The 25,150-nt window shown below is 36.3% G+C and overlaps 1 protein-coding gene across 1 annotated transcript in view; it reads left to right on the top strand.

Moving 5' to 3' along the window:
* The first annotated feature begins 24,708 nt into the window (after positions 1 to 24,708).
* Positions 24,709 to 25,150, top strand: part of LOC105060071 (uncharacterized) — a 30,721-nt gene continuing 30,279 nt past the window's right edge. The window contains exon 1 of the mRNA XM_010943663.2: positions 24,709 to 24,999. Coding sequence (XP_010941965.1) covers positions 24,880 to 24,999 — 120 coding nt within the window. The 5' untranslated portion in view covers positions 24,709 to 24,879. The remainder of the gene's footprint in view (positions 25,000 to 25,150) is intronic.

Raw genomic sequence — 25,150 nt, 5'->3', positions numbered from 1 at the left:
GTTTTAAAACTCCGATAAAACTCGCACCTACCACGCTCTGTTATTGCTAGAAAATAGATCAGAAGTTGCCTTAGTTCTATGGGAACCATTTTAGTCATCATCAGCATGAGTCTCATGCCAAGGTGCTCAGATCAGGACAATCACCCAGAGTCCAGCTAGCTTCCTTTCAACTCTACAAGGACACCTTCTTCTCGAACGATCGGCCATGAAATTCCATTTATAATACCGAACCCCAGCACCTAAATTCTACGATCAACGACAGTAATTAATATACAAACACCATGATTATGACTGTAAAGTTGCGAGAACATCACAAACCTGGTTGGTCTCTGGGAGAAAGAGCCCCATGCAAAACGTCAAGGTTTCACAACTTGATTGCACATGCCGTCAACCCTACTAACATAAATAAATCAAAACATCTACATTTCCTTGTTATACCATCCATGTAATCCCAGAGCATCCTTTAGTCTACTGCATGACAGAGACAGTCACCAAGGAGTACAATATAATTAGCTTTCATCGCAGCTAACACACACCTATTAACATCCTCTAAGGATTACATTAATTAAGCACTTGTCGGAGGAAAGACCTGCTATGCTTTTGTTAATGATTCTTTTCCAAGAAGAAGCAGTTGGTGTGGCTCTGATTGAGTTTTTAATGGCAGAATAAATGGATAAAGATAGTCTGCCGAATATTTCCTTCCCCTTTGTCGTCGTTCGAATTAATTTAATCAATCGTTATGGTTGCTCAACATCTTTCGATTACGTGCTAATGAATTAATCATGTCAACACAAGTAGACACAGAGATAAAGAGAGGATACTATTAACGTTTATACTATTCTTATCATTAGTATTACATCGGGGTGAGGATGGGGAAGCCCATGAGAGAGTGACACCTGATGCAATAAGAAGTGACGCAGGAGGAGGGAAGGAGTAAAGGTTAAGCAAGATGATTCTGGGTGCGTAAAAGAAGATTTGATCAACTTTCTCAATCACCACGAGCAGCACAAGGACTAGCTCCCTTCACCAAATGATAGTATGATGCTAGTCCCTTGAAATAATGTCATTGGGCATTCCATGGCAACCATCTGACCCATGGTGGCTAGGCCACCAACCCACCCTACTTCATTGTTTCAAAATCAGCCATCAGACATGTATATCATGCGCATTGACTTCATTTTTGGAAAGCAAAAAAAGATTCACCAACTTTATATGATTATTGTTACAAATTTCGCTACATATACCTTGCGTATTACATTTTAGTTTTAGAAACTTTATAAATTTAGATTTATTACTTTTCCGCTGATTAAAAACAACAATTATTACTTTTCCAGTTAATTTCGTAGGCACTGATGAGTATAACCATCCTGCCCAAACCGGAGTTTGTGACCAGAGTTTTGGATATGGAAACTTTTTACGTGAATCTAGGCTCTCAAATATCTCCTTTGGCACCATCTCAACTTTAGTCCAGAGTGAAACATTCAGGCTGGCTTCGGGTCACCCAACAAGGATCCAACAGTAAGAGGTCTGGATTCTGGTTTGTCTCTGAGATCGGCTCATGGGGTGGGCCATCCCATTTCAAGTTTATGTAACTCATTTCAGTTAGCAGAAACTATTATAGCTCAGCAGCCACACTGCGTGTTTCCAGTGCTCGAACCTTGGCAGGGTTCCACATATAGATGAAAGGAGATAGGTTTTAGGCTGCTCAGGCACAGCTCCATGACCAGACTTTGCCCTTGGCTCAAGCTCGGCTAGTACAAGCACCGAGCCAAGCCCCTAATTGAGCTAGCCGGGCTTCCCTTGGTTTTTGAGTGTGCCATGCTCAGATTTGGCTTCCTAATGAGCCGAGCTTTTGAGAAGATTTGTATGGATGTGTAATTAGCCCAATATCAGCTATGTACCGGAGCGATCTCGAATACTTATATATGACTAAAGAATCTAAGAAATGTCTCTGACTGATTTCTCTGGTTCAAAATCTTAGGTTATTATAAATGATATTAAAATGAATCCAGCATATAATCCGCCTATGGTCTATATATATTGAGAGATGCTCCACTGGCCTGATCACAGGCTGATCATGATCTAATAATTCTTTTTTTTTTTTTTTTTTTTTTTTTTTGTGAAATGATTGATAGTGCCTCCAAAGCAATACTTTATAGCATGCAGAAAAAATAAAATAAAACTCTAGGGAACAAGGGCCGAGATGTGGATAAGAAGCTAACAAAAGTTCCCATTCTGAAGGCTCAAGATGTCATTTGAGTTTCAGGGGCCAGTTTAGTAGGCTTCAGGCTCGTTGTAATTGGAGGAAACCCGTCCACAGATCTACCGTGGCCCAGCCCATTGCCACTGCTAACTCAACCTGAGCCCAGCTTCCCTGTCCCTAAGAAAGCCGACAGAATCTCAGTTCTTACTTCATTTCCTTGACAAGTTTTTTTGCTTGCAGCTTCTTGATTTGCTGAAAACAGTATGTAGTTTAACAACTCATACACATTCAAACCATTCCATTTGAGACAAAGAGTTGAACTCAAATCTTCTTATCCACTTTTACCTTATCTGATGAGCGGATTAGGCATATCTCGAGTGCATCTCATCTTATTTGATTCTGATCAATCGAAATCTTCCTTGGAGGCTGAGAAATTTATTTGAGAAAAAGAAATATAATCAAAACATACATAATTTTTTCTTATATAATTCCTCTCAGGAAAAAAAAAAATATAAAGCCATTTTTTCAGCAAAAGAGTCTATAGGCATTAATTATATTAAACTCGACAACATTCAGGAAACACATACGTACACACATATATATGTGCGTGTGGAAGAGATGAGAGCCCCAAATAGTCAAACATAATGCCTGGATTACCTAAACAAGTTGCTTCACTTTGATAACCTTCTGAAAGTGGCTTCGAGCAACAATCAAATATCAAGAATTGGAGCAGAAGATTTGATGATGGCAACCAGTTGTATTCAATATACCGATGATGCAGTAATAATGTGCAAGACTAAGAAGTTTTATATCAATAGGCTCAAGTTCATTTTATATCCGATGGAGCTTATCACAGGCCTCACGATTAACTTAAAAAAAAAAAGCACATTACTAGATAATGATATTCTAAAAAGTGAATACAAAAACTTCACGAAAATAGTGGGCTGCAGCTGCTTTAGCTTGCCAGCTCAATATCTTGGATATCCTTTGCATAATCGCCAACTTAAAGGAGGAGATTGGAACTTCTTGATAGAAAAAGTTGATAAGAAATTGGCTACTTTTAAAGGAAAAGTTCTATTAATTGGTGGACAGGTGACCTTGATAAATGCAATATATCTTTTGTTCCTATATATTGGATGTCCATATGAAAATTTTATCTGAAGCGACAAAAATAATTGATAGAAAGAGGAGAAACTTCCTATTGAGACGTGACAGAATGTGGTAGAGGTCACTCCTTAAATCAACTGGAAACAAATCTACAAACCGAAGAAATTTGGTGGCCTGGGTCTGATTGATCTTAATCTCTTCAATAAATGTTTATTGTCAAAATATTGGTGGAGGTACTTCAAAGAACATGACAAACACTGGAGTAACCTAGTTCTAGATCTACATCACTGGAAAAGGAGGCCAACTCAAACAGCTTCTACAAATCAATGAGTGGCATCCTACGCATGGAGAAGCGTCCCCTAGGTACTATCTATGTTTTCTGATGGCACAAGATTTAGAGTTGGAATTGGGAATCAAGTGGCTTTCTAGCATGATCTTTGGGTTGGTGATTAACCTCTGAAATACTCTTACCATCGTTTATATCTTCTCTCTCTAGATACAAACATCTTAGTGGTAGAATTCATGAAAGTGAAAAATAGTAGGATGTTGTTCAACATAAGTTTAAGTCACAAAGAAGTAGAAGAATTCGAGCAACTATGTCAAACCCTGAAGGAAGTCACTCTAATGATAGAAGAAGATAAACTACTTTAGAAATGAGATAAACACAACCTATGTTGGAAGGAGATGGGCGCGCATGCACACACATACACTCAAAGAGAAGGATAAAAAGGTACTTAAAAGAACTCTTATTGAATACTTTGTTGTTTTCAATGCTTATACTCTTTGAATATTCAAGATTCAACTTAATAATTGAAATTGGCTTTTAATGATGATGCATGCATTTGCTAAAGAAATAACTTAGCATTACAAATATAAATATAAAACAAAGTGGAATACCGTAACTTTTTAGATTTTTAGGTAAACTGTACATCTTTTACCAAAATGATCATAACTCTATATAGAACATTTAGATTTATGTACTATTTGAAGCGTTAGAAATTAGGTAGGCACAGCTTTCTAGCAATATATATTTATCCATAGTTATTGAAATCTTTAATGAGATATTTAGCTCAAAACTAATCCTAATAATACAGACTATGATTCTTAATAATCAAATTTACCTTCCAACAATATCCCCCCTTAAAACTTGACCTTTTCATTACTCTAAGCTTCATTCATATGTTTTGAAAGTTCTTATATTTGAGAGACTTTGTGAAAATATCTACAATTTGATCAAGAAACTTTATATATTTTAACTCAACTTTCTTAGCAATGTACTCTCAAATGAAATAAAATCTTATGTCAATGTACTTGCTTCGATCATGACAAATTGGATTCTTTGCTAAAGCTTGAGTTAATTTATTATCAACTAGAATCTTTGTAGCTTCCTCTTATGGTAAATAAAGTTCTTTCAAGAGTCTTCTTAGCTAGATAATATGACAAATACAATATGTTGCAGCAACATATTCGGACTCACATGTATGTACAGAGTGTCACTAAGGGTTGTTTCTTAGAACTTCAAGAAATTATATTATCACCCAAGAAAAATACAAAGTTGGTGGTGCAGTTTTTATAATCAAGATCTCCAGCAAAATCACTATCATAATAACCCACTAATTTAAAATCCTGTGAAGATGAATAAAATAATCCATAATCAAGAGATTTTTTAAATAAAAGAGAATTTTTTTTGTTGCCTTCATATGAGAATTAGAGGGGTTTTCCATAAAACGGCTTATAAACCTAATGGTAAATAAAATGTCCGACCTTGTACATGTCAAATATCTTAAGCTCTTTACAAGACTCTGGAACAGTGTAGAATTTTAGAGCCATTTTGGACAACTTTATACCACGTTCAATGAGAATATTAATCAAATTGCAATCTAATATATTGAACTTTTTAAGTATGTCTCTTCTATATATTTTTTGTGAGATGAAGATCCCTTCTAGTTGTACCACATCAATTTTCAAGTAGTAGGACATAAGAACCATATCAGTCATGTCAAATTCTTGTGCCATAGCCTCCTTAAACTCTTCAAACATGCTTGGACTGTTGTCGGTGAAGATAAGACATAAATGCATACAAATAATAGATCTCCATTTTGCTTCTTTATATAAAGTGCATATTCATATAAGCATCTAGTGAAGATTCCATGTTCTTGGCATTTGCTTCAATCCATACAAGGCTTTTTTCAATTTTAGCACTTTGTCTTCATGCCTTTTAACCTCATACCCCAAGGGTTGTTCAATATAGACTTTTTTTTCAAGATAGCCATCAAGAAAGATGGACTTAACATCCAATTGATAAATTTTTCAATAATTATGAGCTACAAAAGAGGTAAGTAATCTAATTATCTCTAATTTTGCAATGAGAGCAAATATTTCTTTGTAATCAATGTCTTTTTTTTGCTTATATCTTTTAGCTACAAGCATTGCCTTGTATCTCGCCATGTCATCCTTGATATTTTTCTTAACTTTGAACACCCATTTGACTTCAATTGTCTTCTATCCTTTTGGTAGACTAGCTATCTCCCATATCTCTTTCTTCTGTATGGCTTGTATCTCCTTATTCATAGCTTGGATCCATTTCTTTTCTTTTCTAGCTTCTTCAAAAATCAAAGGTTCAATATCAGCATAAAAATAAAATAAAGTAACATCATCTAACCTTTTGGTTTCATAATAAATATCAGCAAAACTCTATATCTTTGTGGTCCATCACTTGAACTTGATGTGAATGAAGATGAGGATGTTGATCTGTAAGAGATAGGAGTTGGTGAGGTTAGTGGCGTGCAAGATTTCGAGGAGGTTGAATATTGAATCTTTTTCTTCAAAGTATCAAACTATGAAAAGAAATCACAAGAGTCTTCTTATGAACTCCAATCCCATGATGCCTTCTTATCAAACTCAACATCTCTACTGATCAATCTTTCCGTTGCTTGGGTTGAACAACTTGTAACCTTTAGAATTTGCATCATGGTCAATGAATATGTACTTCTCACTTCTATCATCAAGCTTGACTCTTTCTTGATTGAAAATATATGTATAAGCAATGGAGCCAAAGACACACAAGTGCGATACACTCAGCTTCATTCACTCTAAACTTATTGGGGCGTCAAATTCTTTAAGCTCTTGGTTAAATAGTGATTAGAAAGATAAACCACACATGAGACTGCTTCAGCCCAAAATTCTTTCGGCATCTTCTTACTCTTCAACATGCATCTAACCATATTTAAAATTATTCACTTCTTTCTTTTGGCTACTTTATCTTATTATAGTGATTCAAGAACTATTAAAGGATGGCAAATTTCATGTATTTTATGAAAATTTTTGAATTCCTTGAAAGTAAATTCACTTCCTCGATCAATTCTTAAAGCTTTGATTTCATAGCCACCCTCTTTTTCTACCAGAGCTTTAAAATTTTTAAATACCCTAAAAGCTTCAAATTTATTCTTTAAGAAATAAACCCAAGACTTTCTATTATAATCATCAATAAAGAGCAAAAAATAAGAATTTTTATTAAGTGATGGAGGTTTGATAGGGCCACATAGACAAGTTGAAGTGGTTTGCTGGTTCTTGAGATTGCTCGCTTTGGGAAGCTCTTCTTTGAATACTTGTAAGTAAACATGCTTCACACAGTTAATCGGGGTGATTAATTCTAGGCATGCCCATTACTATCCTTTTTTCTCCTAAAGTTTTGAATCTTCCAAAATTCAAATGGTCATATTACATATGCCATAGCCATGATAAATCTTCCACATATGTCTTCAAACATATGACTCAATAGTTTACAGATTCAACAGGAACATCCTATTGCTTGTCATAGATATTTTAGCAATAAGATTAGCATTTTGATTCTTTAACCAAAGATTATGATCCTTCATATAAACTTTATAATCCTTTTCTAGAAGTTGCCCCAAACTTAAAATATTGCTTCTCAGCTTTAGAATATAATAAACATTTAACAGTATTTTATGACTATTATTTCTTGACTGAATTAAAATTATATCTTTATCTTTGATTTTCATCTTGGATGAGTCTCTGAAAGTTACATGCCCACCAATATTTCTATTAAGCTTCATAAATTTACTTCGATCACTGATCATGTGATTGTTTTCTCCATTGTCAAGATACCACATACTCTTCTTATATATGCCTTCTTCTTTAGGTGTAAGCGACAAGACTAGCTCATCCTCTTCTTCTTCATTTTTAACAAGATTTATCTCCTCTTCAATCTTTTTGCTATAATACTCTCAAGAATAGTGACCAAACTTGCCATAATTATAACATTCAATATTAGACTTATCATTTTTTTTATTATTTCTTGCATAGTTGCTTCTTCTTCTTCCTCTATCACGTCCTCTTAAGTAATTTTGATTTTTTTCCATATAGGAAGAATTTTGTTTATTTCTTCCTCTTCTTTGGTCACGACCATGACCTCTTCCACATCCATGGCTCCTTCTACCTCTCTCACAAGTATCTCCTTTAGTTTTAAAAGAGAGTTGTACTTGTAAGACTTGCTCCATAGGTTCATGTTTATTTTTATTTTTATTTTTTTCATGGGCACATAGAGATCTATTCAATTGATTACTCGATACGGTTTCCAAGTCTTTCGACTCTTTGATAGCCACCACAACATGCTCAAATTTAGAATTAAGTGAGCGAAGTATCTTTTCAATTATACGGATGTCTTCCACATCTTCATTAAGCCTTTTCATTTAGTTGACCACTACCAAGACTTTTGAGAAGTAATCTGAAATAAATTCATTCTCTTTCATGCGAAGTTCCTCAATCTCTATCCTTAAAGTTTGAAGATAAATTTCTTCACCTTATCTACTCTCTTCAAAAAATTTTGGAGGATTCCTCATGCTTGTTTAGAGCTGGTTGCATTTGCCATCTTCTTGAATATTTTATCATCCAAGCTTTGGATGATTATGAGAGCACATTGATCTTTCTTTTTTGCCTTTTCTAAAGCTTCCTTTTGGATCTGATTTAAAGTTGCTTCATCTTGAAGCTCATTATAGTCTTTGTCAACAATCTCTTATAGTCCTTGAGAGCTAAGGATAGTCTTCATTTTAATTGTCTAATTATCAAAATTATCTTTGGTGAGCTGTGGATATTGAAATGAAAATGTGGCTCCTTTTGATGATATCTTCCCCAAAGCTCAAGGATTTGATACAACTTTATGGGAAGGAGGTGGTCATGTACACACACATTCAAAAAGAAGGATAAAGAGGTACTTGAGAACTTTTATTAAATACTTTATTGTTTCCAATGCTTACACCCATTGGCTTGATATATGGTATATTTATAGTACTCAAATGAACATTCAAGATTCAACTTAATAATAACAACTAGCTTTTAATGATCATGCATGCATTTGCTAAAGAAATAACTTGCATTATAAACATAAATACAAAAAAAAATGGAGCATTGTAACTTTTTAGATTTTTCAGATAGACTGCACACTTTCCACCAAAATAATCATAACTCTTTATAGAAAATTTAGATTTATGCACTATTTAAAGCATTAGAAATTGGATAGACACAACTTTTAGTAATATTATATTACTTATCCATAATTACTGAAGTCTTTAATAAGATAATTAGCTCGAAAGTAACCCTAATAATAAAGACTATGAATTTCAATAGTTAAGTTTATCTTCCAACAACCTATTCATTATAAGATGGAGCTATATTTTTTTGAGTAGTAATGGAATCTTGTTCTATCATACAAAAATACTTTGGAAGCTTTCTATACTAAAGAAAGAAAAAATCTTCAGCTAGCTCATGACTTTGAATAGAATTTCAATAATTGACAATCTACTAAAGAAACAAATTCAAATTTAATTGACCAGCATTTTTTATGGAGAAGATGAATGCTCCAATTATTCATTCTTAAGTTACACTAACTCTCAAATATTTTAGATGGAAATCATAAGAAAAATATTATTACCATCCCCACCATGAACTATAGAAGAAATATAGTCCACTAGAGAAACCAACTTCCATGCTACCATATCTAAAGTCAAAATGGGCTTGCATGATAGTTACTGGAGTATCTGAAATGAGTGAAACAAATATTTTTTTGCTTAAGAGGTAGAATCTCCTTTTAGACTTCTCCAAAAATACTACATGCTATTGGAAAAACAACTACAAGTAAAACAACTTGATTAAGGAAATATTTTATAGATGCAGTTAGCTCTGATTGATGAGGAATAACTAAGCAGAGTAAATAGCTTTCTGATTCCTATCAAAGTTCTTAGCAACAAATCCAAATCCCTTACTTTTTCTTTTCTTTTTTCTTTCACTTTAACCATGATGGATTTCTGAACTACCATAGTTTTTTTCCTTTATTCTTCATGTATATATCTTGTATACATTTTTTTTTAATCAAATGGATGGTTTTAACCTCCCCTTATAATCAAAAAGAAAAAATCTATTCTAAAGAGTTACAAGCATGTGAAGCAAAGAAATAGCTCCTTGCAGTCCATAGATCGGAAGCCTAGGGAGTGTTGGCTGAGAAAAAAAATATATCATTTTTCACATCTCTCAAGCAATCTTTGCCATCAACTTTACTTGAGCTTTTTTTTTTCTTTTTGGATGATGTACAACATCACTTGGGCCTTCCACATCAACTTCCATATCATATATATCCAAGAAGTATATCATGTCTCCGAAATGAAAACTAACATCAAGTTGGGTGCACCTTCGGTGAATTGCTTGACTAATGAAGTTGATTCAAATCTTGCTCTCATCACAAACTCATTCAGACTTTCTTCCATTCTAGTTCTAAAGAAATACAAAATAAATTTTAAAAAATATATGAAAAAAGAGATATTACATAAGAATAGAATATCCTTGCAATCAATATCAATCAAAATCCTAGTCGGTATCCTAGTGGCTAAGATGTCCGACTAATACACTTTTGAAAAATATATTTTTCTTAATTGAATTTCTACTCTTTATGTTTCAATTGAGAGACTTAGAGAGAAGGGAGTGCAAGGAGAAAAAGAATATGTAGTTTGGTTAGGAGGTAAGAAAAGAGAATCAAATATTCTAGTTTGGACATAGAGTAGAAAAAGAAAACTAAGATAAAAGTTACTCTTAACCTGTTTCCCCCCAACCCTTAACCCACTATTCTTATTCTTTTTTATCTCATTTATGAAGTTCTCTTCTCTTCCTTATTCTATTTTTTTTATTTTTTTTCATTTTCGATATCATCTACTATGTGTCTAAACATGTTATAATTAAGAGAGAGGAGAATAGATAAGTGTGGTATTGTTTCCATCACACAAATGTTGGCCATCATATGTATCTTGTAGATAGTGCTAGACATATGCAATGTATTTGAGAAAGTATCGATGAACGTACTTTCATTCAACAAATGGATTCTTATTGTCAAATGTTGCACTCACTTTATGTCTCTCCCTCTCATGTAGATAACAACATACTTAATTGTAGTTTTGATGTAGGACGAGGCTAGTTCTAGAAGATGTAAGCAAACAAGATTAATAACAATGCAGCAGCTAACTGGCAAACAATGATAATGGAGGTGATTATGTTAAAATCAGGAAGAGATTACTGTTATACATGCAAATAATTCTATCTCCTAGATCTAGAAAAAGATCATGGATGATTGAGAAACCATCCATGATTAGGGCATCAGATCATAATTAAAAAATTTAAATCTAATTAATAAATAAATATAGGATTATTTTTTTACAATAACGATCTACTCAGAGATTCATTAAGAAGTAAGGGATCTCACAAACACATCGATGAAGACTTCTGGATGAGGGAAGATTCAGACGTTGAATCAGACCCCAGTTGTTGGCAATTCTTTTCATTATCCAAGAACAAAGAGATTCGATCCGAGCATGCAAAAAATTATGGTGTAGGGAGGAAACAGCCGTTGGGAAGGAGGGTTGATACGTTGGGATCCTACAGGTTGATGCATTGGGATCCTGTAGATTGGTTGGATACTTCGTTCTTGAGCAAGACTTATGAGAAGAGAAGGAAGAGAGAGAAAAAAGAAGGAAGATAGAGAGAGGGAGGAGAAGAAGAGAACTCTGAGATGAGAAAATAGAAATTTTTTTTTCCAATCAATCATCGATTATAAGACCATTATTTTCTCTTTTAAAAGAGGAACCTAACAACCTAAACAAAGTAACATTGAGGAGGGTGTTAGCGATGGAGATGGATCGCAAGTTTTGAGGAAGACGTTGAGAAGGCGATAATCTGATGGCATACGATGAGGAGGGCGATGGATTTTTCATGTGAAAAAGCCATGAAAATCTGAAATCACCATGAAGAGGACGTGCACACGTGAGAGGGCAGCACTCATTTGGTCATATGTCTTCAAATGGTATGCCTCCAAGTGGTTGACCATAAGACTCCTCAAATGACTGACTCGATGCAAACCTAATTTAAGGACTCAATTATAATTTCATTACAGGACTCAAAATAAAAACTACAGATTATAGAAATAAAAAGACTTTATCAACATTCAAGCCATAACAAATCACGGTGACTGATGTTCACACCAATTCTCTTAGACTGGAGAGAATTTGACTCCATCGAATAAAGGCTGCCTCGACTTTGATAGTACTCGAGTAGATCAAGATCAATTCTTTACAGCTCTTCTCGAGTTATCCATATGTCTTCGATCTCAAATCGATCTTGCCAACGAACCAAGTACCTTTGATATCCTTTCCTCCTACCTGCTCATCCAGAATTCTTTCAATACGATCATGTTTTACAAAAAATTTTGATTGTGGACACTCGGGTTGGGGTTCGCTCTCAAGGAATGATTTAGGCTCAAACGGATCACTAGGTATCATTATTGGTTCTTTATATTTAACAAGATCTGAAACATTAAAAGTAGAGCTGATACCATAATCAGACGGTAAATCTACAATATATGCATTTGATCAGATTTTTTTTAAGATCTTAAAGGGGCCTGCTCCACGTGCATGCAATTTTTTGACGATTCTTGAAGCAAATCATTCTGGTCTAACCCGAATCATAATATAATCACCTTCAGTAAAATCATGAGCTCATCGGTGTGAGTCTGCTAATTGTTTATAAATTTGATTACTAACATTAATTTTTTTTATAATTTTTTATGTAGATTCTTAATGTGTTGTGCGAATGATTCTGCTGTTTCAGATGTTCTAGTATGTAAGGGTACAGAAATGAGGTCAATCGATTTTCTAGGATAATGGCCATACACAACCTCGAAGGGAATCATGCCAATAGTCCTATTAACAAAACTATTGTATGCAAATTCGTCTCTAGGTAACAGCAAGTCTCAATTTCTCATATTCTTACCAACTAAACACCGAAGTAAATTTTTTAAATTTTTATTTACCACTTCGATTTGACTATCAGTCTGGAGGTGATATACTGACGAAAATTTTAATTTTATTCTCATTAAGTGCCACAAAGTCTTCCAAAAATAGCTAACAAACCTAATATCCCTATCAGACACAATCGATTCAGGTAATCTATGCAGTCGGATAATTTCATCAAAATAAAGACGAGCAATTCTAGAGGCATCAGAGGACTTAGAACAGAGAAGAAAGTGGATCATTTTCAAAAATCGATCCACTACCACACAAATAGAGCCATTCTTTCTGGCTGTACGTGGCAATCCTAAAATAAAATCCATACTCACATCTTTTCATGGACAATCAGGAACAGGTAGTGGGGTGTATAAGCCAGTATTTTATCTGCACTGTTTAGCTACAGCGCAGGTTCGACATTGAACAATAATTTTGGCTACATCTCTTTTCAAACTCAGCCAATAAAACTGATGTTCTATGGCCTCTATAGTTTTGATCCTATCAAAATGACCGGACAAACTTCCCGCATGCAATTTTCATATTAAAAAATCATGGACAGAGGTATGTGGGATACATAACTTATTATTTTTGAAAAGATATCCATCCTAGAAGGTATGTTCACTAATTTCTCTAGATGGTCCTTGTCGGAGTGAAGACATAATTTTTTCAAAGTCTGGACAGTCATCGTAATCCTCTTTCAATTTCTCAAAGTCGGTGATCTTAACACTCACTACCCATAATAGATCTACTCTTTGATGGAGTGCATTAGCAGTTCGATCTTTATCAATAACTATTGCTGATAAAATATCGATCTTGTGAGAGTGCGCATCAGCAGCACGGTTATCAATATCATCACGGTGTTTCAACATAAAGGTGTAAGACTGAAGAAATTTAACCCATTTTTCATGTCTAGGGTTTAACTTTCTCTGAAAGTTGAGAAACCTGAGAGCTTCGTGGTCAAAATACAAGATAAATTCTTGTGGAAGCAAGTAGTACCTTTAAAATTTAAGAACTTGGACCACTGCATAAAATTTCTTATCATAGATGGAATACCTGTGCTTAGTGTCATTTAGCTTTTCACTAAAGAAAGCCACAGGATGATCCTCTTGACTAAGGACTCCACTAATTTCTATCCCGAATGCATCACAGGCAACTTCGAAAATCTTAGAGAAATCTGACAAGCGTAACACAGGAGTGCTGGTCATACGATCCTTAATTTCATAAAAAGCTCGATCAGCAGCCTTAGTCCATTCAAAGGCTCTTTTTCTTATACAATCCGTAACGGGAGCCATAATTGTACTAAACCCCTTAATAAATTTTCGATAAAAAGCTGCTAAACCATGAAAACTTCTAACATCATGAATGCTTTGGGGTACAAGCCATTCTCTAATTTCACGGACCTTTTCAGGGTCCATGGACATACCATCGGGGGTCACAACAAAACCTAAGAAAACGACGCGTGTGGTCATGAAATCATATTTTTTGATATTTGCAAATAGGCTTTCGGTTCTAAGAGTCTGGAACACTTGACGGAGATGCTCTAAGTGGTCTTCCTCAGTCTTGCTATAAATGAGAATATTATCAAAGTACACGACCACATATGTGCCCATAAATGGTCGTAGCACTTGAGTCATGAGACTCATAAATGTGATAGGGGCATTAGATAGACCAAATGGCATGACCAACCATTCATAAAGATCATCTTTTATTTTGAAAGCGGTCTTTCACTCATCTCTGGGCCTAATTCTAACTTGATGGTATCCACTCTTTAAGTCAACCTTGGAGAAAATAATGGATCCAACTATCATATCTAGCATGTCATCAAGTCGGAGAATCAAAAATCGATACCTTATCATTATCTTATTAATTGTCCGGCTGTCCACACACATTCTCCAAGTTCTATTCTTCTTGGGAGTCAAGAGTGCAGGTACCGCACAAGGACTTAAACTTTCTCTAATAAATCTCTTTCTAAAGAGTTCTTCTACTTGATATTTTAGCTCAGCGTGCTCTATGAGATTAAGATGATAGTGGGGTAGATTGGGTAAGGTAGCTCCTGGAACAAGATCTATTACATGTTGGATATTCCTCATGGGCGGCAAGTGATCTGGAAGATCCTCAAGAAAACATCCTTAAAGCTTTCAAGGAGGCTTGCTATCTTTTGAGGATGATGATTTGTGTCTTTCGTGCTAACTCCCTTAACAGCTAGAATCCAAATAGAAGAGTTTTCTCTTAAATCTTTTTCAAATTCTTTTATACTGATTAAATATAAGCTTTTATTCTGCTTCTCTTCTTTGGACTCTAAAGGATCATTCTTCTTTACGCTTCTAGGAGGTGAAGGGTATATCGTAATTTTTTCACCCCTATTCATGAATGTACAAGAGTTGGATCGATCATGGAGCATTGCATCTTGATCGAACAACCAAGGCCTTCCTAGGATTATGCTTCCTACATCCATGGGCATAACATCACACCACACCTTCTCTTGGTAAGACTGAAATTTAGTAGAGACCAGACAACAGTGCCTAACTGGGATGGATGGTGCATCTATCCAGGCAATCTTGTATGGTTTCGGATGATCTACGGGCATCAGATCAAGTTTTGATACAGCATCAGATAAAATAGCGTGGACACAACTAGCACTATCAATGATGATCTTACACATTTTATTTTTCTGACCTATAAAGGAGTGAAAAATGATAGTTCTACACCAATCTTTATTTTTTTTTGGTTGGGCTAAAACGTATCTTACCATGCCCAATCTCTCTTCAGGGTCAACTTCTTCCAAAGTACTAGATTTTTCATAAGCTTCGGCTAACTCAGTGTCTGCTATGTATACTTCTTCATCTCTTAGAAAATTTTTAAGGTTCTCTTCTTCGGATTTTTCAATGTGTAGAGCTCAAGATGGACATTGACTAGAAATATGTCCTAACCCATTGCACTTGAAGCATCAGGTTCTCAAATTACTACCTCTCGAATTTTTCACAAAGGCTCCTTTGCCTTTATCATCTTTTCTCAGTGGGGAACCAATTGATAGGGTATGATTGGTTGAGTTCTGACTATAGTCGGATCTAGGGGTCTAATTAAATCTGTATCTAAGACCAAGAATACTAAGTTTACGTGAATCAAGTTGTCGGGTTACTAACCGGACAACTTTTGGAATCTCTCATAATTTTGGACTAATTGATAGCTTGTTCTAGGTTATAGACCTCACGCATTAATAGTTATCTCTGTATGTCATCCCTTAAACTAGCTCTAAATCATGACAAGATGACAGATGGATCTTCGCTAACGCCACATCACATAAGGTATTCACCGAATTTGACGATGTACTCAGTAACAGACTTACTATCTTGGGTCAACCTTTGCTGTTGATCCAGAAGATGTTGCTGATAGGAGGTAAGGAGATATTTTTCATGAAATTTATCTTTCATCTCGTTCCAAGTACTTATGGGCTCCTGTCTCCTATGCATGGTTAATTGCTCCACATTTTGTCAATATAATTTGGCTTGACCTAAAAATCTTATTTTAGCGAATCTGATTTTTCTCTCCTTAGATATGTCGTACCATTCAAAATAATAGTTCATATCTACTTTCTAGTCAAGGTACTCATTAGGATCCAGAAGGTCCATAAAGCTTGGAGCTTCAACCTTGACACTCCGAAGTATTCTTTCATCCTAATCATTATGATCGTGATAGGGTCGGATCACTTGATTGCGACCTCTATCAAAACTAAGATGGTCACGTCGCTTTCTAGGATAGTCAAGTAGAGGAGGGGTATTCCTAACACATTCTTCCATGCTGTTCATCCTTTCTTCTTCTAGGGTCCCTACTCTCGCATTCAGATTCTGGACAGAACCACCACCTATGGCATTTAGCCTCTCAGTAATGTCCTTAAAGGCTGCGGCAAAATTAAAATCTATTTTGTGACTTGACTTTGGATTTTTTGGATGATATCTAGCTCCAGACCTAGTAGACATGCAGTACAACCAACTCTAGCATAACCGACTCTAGGGGTTTCCTAGATCTAAAAGCTCGAATCACTATGAATTAATCGAAGCACAAGTAGACCAACACTCGAATCTTTGGATTGGCCAGGTAAGAGGTGGAATTTATGGGAGGTTCTCCTCGCTCTTACGAGGTCCTAATTAAGTAACCACAATTCATTTAGATGTTTGCCGTGTACCTCTAGCCTTAGACACCAACTTATGGAGTCAACTGTAGATCGAACTCGTACTAAGACTCATTGTTGCAACTGAACTTGACTTGTTTTGATCCTAATCTTTTAATGTCTAATTGATTTTAGCTTAGGTTTGGGTCAATGCACATGAGGGTGGTGGTTTTGGGTGAAGAAAAGGTAATGAAATCTTTTCTTTATCTTATAATAGGAGTGCCCTTAGAATAGCTTACCGATGCAAACAAAATGCAAACATTGATTTTAAAATAAAATAAACAGTAACAACTAAGTTATCAAACTAAGAATTGAAACTAAGTTACGAAAATATGAAGTTCAAACAAACATAAAAATTCCTAAGTATAGAAAAATTTCAGACTTTTAGAAATTCTATTTTTGGATCGCAGAACCCTCTGGTTGAAATTCTGCTACAGGGTTTAGAGGATAGTTTTCATGGTTTTCAAAGTATAATTAAATTCTTTATCAAGTAAAGATTCCAAAAAACTAAATCTTGGAGTTTTTGGATGTTTTAAGAGGTGTGAGACTCTGTTTTTCTTTGGGTTGTGCAAAACAGAACATGTTACAGAATTTTATGCACTAACCTTCCACTAACAAACAAATCTGGCATCTATCCTAGATCTATTTTTCAGATTTCTACTTGTAGAAATTTTTCTTATCAAATCTAGTTTTCAAATCATCAAATTTCATGAATTTTTAATTCTCCTATAGATGGAAAAGTTTATTTCTTCCAAGGATGCATAAACAGTTTTTAGGTGTAGAAATCAGGACGTGTAAAAATTTTCAGAAGGATCTTCGAGGATCAATTAGTTTCATATTTTTATAAAATTTAAAACTCCACTTAACAATCAAGCCTAAAATCTACACAAAAAATTTGAGAATTTTTTGAGGTCTCTGAAATTGGGAATCGCAGTTCCACTGAAGACTGCGCAGTGTGTCAGTTTGTAGGTTTTGATGCAGAAAACTATCTAAATGCAAAGCTTTAGCCCTAATCTAACCATGCTCTGATACCAAATTGATGTGGGATGAGGCTAGTTCTAGAGAATGCAAGTAAACAAAATTAATAATAATGCAGCAGATAACCAGCAAACAATGATAACGGAGGTGATTATGTTAAAATCAGGAAGAGATTACTGTTATGCATGCAAATAGTTTAATCTCCTAGATCTAGAAAAAAATCATGGATGATTAAGAAATCATCCATGATTAGGGCATCAGATCACAATTAAAAAATTCAGATCTAATTAATAAAGAAATACAAGATTAACTTTCTATAATAACGATCTACTCAGAGATTCAATTAAAAGCAAGGGATCTCACAAACACGTCGATGAAGACTTCTGAATGAGGGAGGATTCAGACATTGAATCAGATCGTGGTTGTTGGTAATTCTTTTCATTATCCAAGAACAAAGGGCTTCGATCTGAGCATGTGAAGAATTATAACGTAGGGAGGAAGCAGCCATTGGGAAGGAGGGTTGATACATTGGGATCCTGTAGGTTGATGCGTTGGGATCCTGCAGATTGGTTGAATATTTCATTCTTGAGCAAGACTTATGGGAAGAGAAGGAAGAGAGGAAAAGAAGAAGGAAGATGGAGAGGAGAGAGGAAGAAGAGAACTCGTGAGATAAGAAAATAGATTTTTTTTTTCTAATCAATCATCGATTAAAGACCATTATTTTTTTTTTAAAAGAGAAACCTAATAACCTAAACAGAGTAATGTTGAGGAGGGTGTTAGCGATGAAGATGGATCGCAAGTTTTGAGGAAGGCGTTGAGAAGGCGATAATCTGATGATATGCGATGAGGAGTGCGATGGATTTTTCACATGAAGAAGCCATGAAAATCTGAAATCACCATGAAGAGGGCACGCACACGTGAGAGGGCAGCACTCATTTGGTCGTGTATCTTCAAATGGTATGCCTCCAAGTAGTTGATCATGAGACTCCTCAAATGACTGACTCGAACTAGGACTAAATTATGATACAAACCTAATTTAAAGACTCAATTATAATCTCATTACAGGACTCAAAATAAAAATTACAGGATTCAAAATAAAAGGATTACAGAAATAAAAAGATTTTATCAACATTCAAGCCATAACGAATCACGGTGATTGGTGTCCACACCAAGTTTTGTTCAAAGAAGAGATTTTTATTAATGGATGGCCATATAGCAACATTCTAATGTAAAGATTCAGTGACATCAAATGAAGGCTAAACTAGCTTTAGCTTAGTGGTAGTACCCTCTTACTTATACGCGAGAGTTAGGAGAGTTCTTTATAGCAAGAATGTTCTGGAGCTTTAAATCTCCTTATGGGCTTGGTTGGATAATCTAACAAGATTTAGACTGAATTTCTTACTGAAGTCATGGATTAGAAAGTTCATTTGAGTATGAGCCATATCAACCCAACACTCGTCAACTTGAATCCTATAGAAAGAAGAAAAGACCCTCATGGATCTTCTTTCTTCTTATAGACTAACAAGATTATAAGCTAAGATACAGATTAAGACTTTGGCAAGTCCTTTGAAAATTCGGATTAAATGGGCCCATAGATCCTGTTGCTGTCAAAACCCAGTCCAACTAGGATAGCTTGGAGGATGTTGATTGATCCACTCGACTTAAGATGATAGAAGATGAAGTATTAATCTTCCTTGGAGGGCTGTGGATCTGTACATATAATAAAGAAGAGAAAAACTCATTGAATTGGCTCCGATCAGATCCTTCGATGTCTAAATCAGATCAGACTTTGAAAGAATAATAGTAAAGAGAGAATATAATAGAAAATTAGAGTAGTATGAAGTATTATTCTATTTTAGTCGGCCTAGTTTTGGTCAGCTTTTTTTTCGATCTTTTCATTTTGACTTTCTCAGATTGGCCTTAGGATCGATCTTTAAGAGCTCGTCCTTTGAGAGTTCGATTTTTTAGAGCTCGATCTTCGGGAGCTCAATCTTTGGAAGCTCGACCTTCAAGAGTTCGGGCATTTGGAGCTCGACATTTGAGAGCTCGGCCTTCGAGCTCCTCACCTTAGCATTGGTCTTAGTCTTTATCTCGATCTCAACTTTTATCTAGGCCTTCACTGCTTATAGCTTGTGGATCTACAAAAAAGAGAAGTAGAATGATAGGTGAGGATGCAATTTTCTCCTTTTTGGAGCTTTATGATTTAGAGGCAAAAATTAAGGGATTATCGTAGCCTGCTTCTTTATCTGGATTCAAAGCTACCATGATCTTCTTCTTTATTTAGATCTCACTAAGAATTTAATTTTTGAATTCGAATCTTTCTTGCCACATATCCATTCATGATGGGTGGGCTGATTTTATGCCATATCATATGCCCCCCACTTCCATGCTCGAAATATTTTCTTCGACTCTGACGAAGGAAGTAGTTCAATTGCTTATAGACCTATTTCACGATCAAATATTTTGAGCATTGAAAGCAATTTTATTGATACTTATACCTTATTTCTTTTGTAATGCCTTTGTTTGAGGTAAAGTGAGATGAATAGCCTAGTGATTGTGCTCTAAGCAAGCAAAGAAAGCTATATTTTGTTCAATTAGAGTCATCCATCAGTACATGAATGTATGATTCACTTATGGCATGGACCCAACCCATTTACGATCCAAGGTGTGAAGCCCATAACAACTTCCATCACCCCATTGCCTTCATTTGGATTATCAACTGCACAACTGAGCTTCGTGACTGTTGGCTTGACCTTGATCATGTTCTTGATAGTGGCAAGGATGTTATAGATGGTGATAGCTCCATCAGAGAGATGCCCAAGGTTCTAGATGAGGAGCTTAAGGGTATTATCCCTAACGAGGGTGTCGATGAGGATGCAAGCAGGCTTGTTGTTGCTCTCGATGACCTACTCATCTGTGAGGTCCTTAAAAGGGCCCACGACATCGATGGTAGTTGTCAGTGTTATTGTGGCTAAGGAGATTGATGATGGAGGGGATGGTGTCGAGAGCGATAAGATCTGGATAAAGATCGGGGTCACTAGTGAGGATCACTCGATCTCTTCATAAAGCTCAACCTTGGGGTTAGTAAACTTCTCTGGTTGGTCAAGATACTTTAGGGGAGCTTCAAATTATCGAGGAGATAGCACTCAGGGTGCGGAGGTCGAGACCCCCCCCCCCCAAATGCATGCCGGTATTCTGGGACTTCTGTACCACCTTTAGGTGGGAGGAGTCAATCTCTTCATTGCTATTGGTGGCCTCCTCTAGCATCAGTCTTGGTTGGTACTACTTCCACATAAGGAATGAATGCCTGTCCAATGACAGTGGCGACTGACAACCCCGACATTGCAGAGTAAAGCCCACCATCATGTCATTGTCCTCGACTTCTCCTCTAGTGAATGGATTACTGATCGTACCCAAGGATGGTGGTCGACACTCCGAGATATAGTGATGTTGGTATGGCACGTGCTTAGCAAAGTTGAGCATTGACTCATTGGGAGTTTAGATGTGGTGTAGCACAGTAAGGTTGAGAGGATTTTAGGAGTAAGCTCAAACTTAAAGTAATTATGGTCTGCTCAGACTTTTGCCTCCCACTCGCTGGTTATTATTTGATTTGTCTCCTTCTTGAGTGGCTGGAGCTCAGATTTTATTCTTCATGCTTCTAATACATAAAGCGGGCTTTGGTTTGACAGGCTTCGACTCAACTTACATCTGATATAAGGAGTGGACTTCAGCTCGACTCATATCTAATACAAGGAGTGGCTTCAACTTGACTCATATTTGGTAGGAGTGGGCATTAGGTTATTTCTGGTATGAGGAGTGAGCTTCAGCTTGACTTATATCTGGCAATATGAGTGGGCTTCAACTCGTATCCAATACAAGGAGTGGGCTTCAGCTTGACTCATATCTAATATGAGGAGTGGCTTTGGCTTGACTCATGTCTGGCACAAGAAGCGGGCTTCGACTAGACTCATATCTGGCACAACAGTGGGATTTGACTCATATCTAATACGAGGAGCGATCTTTAGCTCAACTTGTATCTAATATAAGGAGCAGCTTCAGCTCAGCTCGTATCTAGTACCAAGAGCAGGCTTTGACTCATATCTAATATGAGGAGTAAGCTTCAGCTCAATTCGTATTTAAAATGTAGAGCAACTTCAGTTCAACTCATGTCTAGTATAAGGAGCGAGCTTCGGCTCGACTCATATATAATGCAAGGAGTGACTTTAGCTCGACTTGTATCTGGTATGAGAAACATTATTATCCCTCTCCGAATTATCCCCTCCATCTGGCTGAAGGTTGGCTTTTGCTCTGCTTGTACTTGGATGAATGCTTCATCTTTGGCTCAACTTGCATCTTGCACTAGGAGCTTTGGGGTCTCTTTTTGTGTTATCCCTTCTGATGTGCCAAGATCTGGCTTGTGCTCTCCTTATGCTCGAACAAGAAAGGATATGTCATGCTCTCCTTGTACTTGAACAAAGATAGATCTCTCATGCTCTCCACATGCTTGGACGAGGAGAGGTCCATCATTCTCTATCGTGCTCTCCTTGTGCTCGAATTAGGAGAGGTCCGTCATGCTTTTCTAATATTTGGACAGAGAGAGATCAATCATGCTCTTCTCATGCTCGGATGAGGAGAGGTTCATCGCACTCTCTTTGTGCTCAGATGAGGAGAGCATTGGGACTTGCATCATGGTCTCTTAAAATGCACATTCTAGTCTCCCAAGATGCATCTCGTGAAGAAAGACGACAATACTCGAGGATAGCCATGGAAGAAGGGTCAACCGCTAATGTGCTTAAGGATGCATCGATAATGAGATTATTACTGAAGATGCTCAAATCTAACAAAAGAAGAAGATGGGATATGTTCTTATAATCCCATAGATGACGTCAACTTATTGCTACCAAAATTCAATCCAACCAGGATAGCCTAGAGGGTGCTAATCGATCCGCTTGACTCACGGTGGTGGAAGATGGAGCACTGATCTTTCTTAGAGGGTTATGGATCTGTGCATACAATAAAGAAGAATAAAGCTCATTGGATTGACTTCTATCGGGCACTTCGATGTCTAAGTCAGATCAGACTTTAGAAGAATAGCAGTAAAGAGAAAATAATAAAGAGTTAGAGTAGTGTAAAATATTACATTATTCTGGTCACCTAGTTTTGGTCAGCTTGTATCTCCATCTTTTTATTTGGCCTTCTTAAGTTGGCCTTAGGATCGATCTTTAGGAGCTTGGCCTTCGAGAGTTTGGTCCTTTGGAGCTCAGCCTTTAGTAACTTGGCCTTTGGGAACCTAGCCTTCAAGAAGTTTGGCCTTCAAGCTCCTCACTTTAGAATTAGCCTTGGCTTTCACTTTGGCCCTATAGCCTACACCTCGATCTCAAACTTCACCTCGGCCTTCACTACTCATAGGCCTGTGGATTTGCAAGAAAGAGATGAAGAAAGATGGGCGAAGGCTTAAAAGCCTCTCCTTAGTTCTATTTATATAGGCGAGAAAGCACAGATCCATCATGATTTGGAGGTGGAGATTTCCCTAACCTCCTTCCTTATCTGGATTTAAATCTATCATGATCTCTTTGTTTGAATTCCATTAAGAATTTGATTTTTGAATTCAAATCTTTTCTTGCTACATGTCATTCATGATGAGTGGCCTATTAGCTCGATTGGTTAGAGCATTGTGCTAATAACACGAAGGTTGCAAGTTTAAGACCTGCATTGGGGGGGAGGGGTGCTGTGGTGATAATAAGAAAAAAGAGCACCATTAGTCTCATATTGATTGTGAGTCAATGGGACTTTGACTTATATAGGAAGAGATCATCCTTGTCATGTAAGGTGTCTTTTAGATTGAAATTCAGAGGGATAAAATCATGATGCCTATGAGCCAGAGCAAATAATATATGACGTGCTGAGCTATGAACCCTTGACCATAACATTGGTGGTCTATGCAGGTCCTAAGCCTGCAATTGTATTACACCTTCATGCATACACAAACTCCCTCTTGACTGGGAGGGGCTGTGGTGATAATAAGGAAGGAAAGCACTTCACCCCCATATATAGACTTCTCTTTGACTCGGGATTGTGGTGACAATAAGAAAAGAGGATACTATTAGTCCCACATTAGTTGTGAATCAAGAAAACTTTAGCTTATATAAGAAGGGACCATTTTTTTCATATGAGGCATCTTTTGAGATAGAATCTAAAGGGACAAAATCATGAGACCCATAGATCAGAGCAGTAATACCTTACATATCAAGTCATGAACCCTTGATCACAATGGATCAAATTTTTATAGGATATTCCGTCATGAATATCTAAATAAGTCCTAAATAGAGTAGGCCGGACTTCTATCATTGTTGTACCTTTAAAAAATAGTTTGTTAAGGTAGCAAAGAGTAGTGACAGAGAAGACAAGATATGGGTGATCAAAATTCACAAATTTTATCCCTCTTATATGTGCATTGCATGAAATTCACAAATTTTATTACTCTTGCATGTGCATGACATACATCAAATAACTAATTATTTTAAAAATTAATTATATAATTTTTTTTTAAATTATTTAGATATTTTTAATTTTTTATTAAATTTTTAATAAATACAATCAAATCAATCAATTTTTAGATTTATTTTCTTGACTATGAATTCTATCCAGATGTTGTGACTGAATTGTTGGATAATATTCTATGGCCTATGTATGCAGTAGAAGGGAATGATACAAAAAGTGATACTACGTGATAATTATGTCGTAGTAGTTATTGGTGGATTCAAATTGAATGAATTTAAAAATTTGATGATTTAGAAGGTAGGATGGGAGATATTTAAATAATTTAAAATTATTTTGTATAATTAATTTTATTTTTAAAAATGTAAAATAATGGGAAAGAAACCTGCGGGTCGGGTTCTCTCGATGGCGGTGCGCTTCCCAGCTTTTGTGGAAATTGTCCAGAACGCCTCTTTCTCTCTCGCTCTCTCGTCCTCATTTTCCCGTAATTCTCCGAGCAGATCCTTCCTTTCGCACGATCGAGTCATGCTCTTCTCCTCCTCCCGTCTCCCAATTCGAGCTCGGGCCGCCCGAAGCCTATAAAAATGATCCCCGCGGATCGGAAGAGCAGAGACCAGGACCCCTCGCGAGATAGAGATTACGGCTCGTTGCCGTGGGGCTTTCTCCTTTTCGGTCTGATCGGCGCCACCGCCACCACCGTCGCGGTAACCCATCTCTCCCGCCTTATCTTCTTCTCCTTCTCTCTTCTTGCGTCGAATGGTATCAGTGGGTTTGCCTTGAAAAACCAGAAGTCTTTTTTTTTCCCAATTTCGGTTGAAATTGATGTCCTCTTGATTTCTTGGCTGACTGTTACAC

Source organism: Elaeis guineensis, chromosome 6 (assembly GCF_000442705.2).
Source record: "Elaeis guineensis isolate ETL-2024a chromosome 6, EG11, whole genome shotgun sequence".
In the NCBI taxonomy this organism is placed as follows: Eukaryota; Viridiplantae; Streptophyta; class Magnoliopsida; order Arecales; family Arecaceae; genus Elaeis; species Elaeis guineensis.
This window is presented reverse-complemented; position numbering and strand designations above follow the sequence as displayed.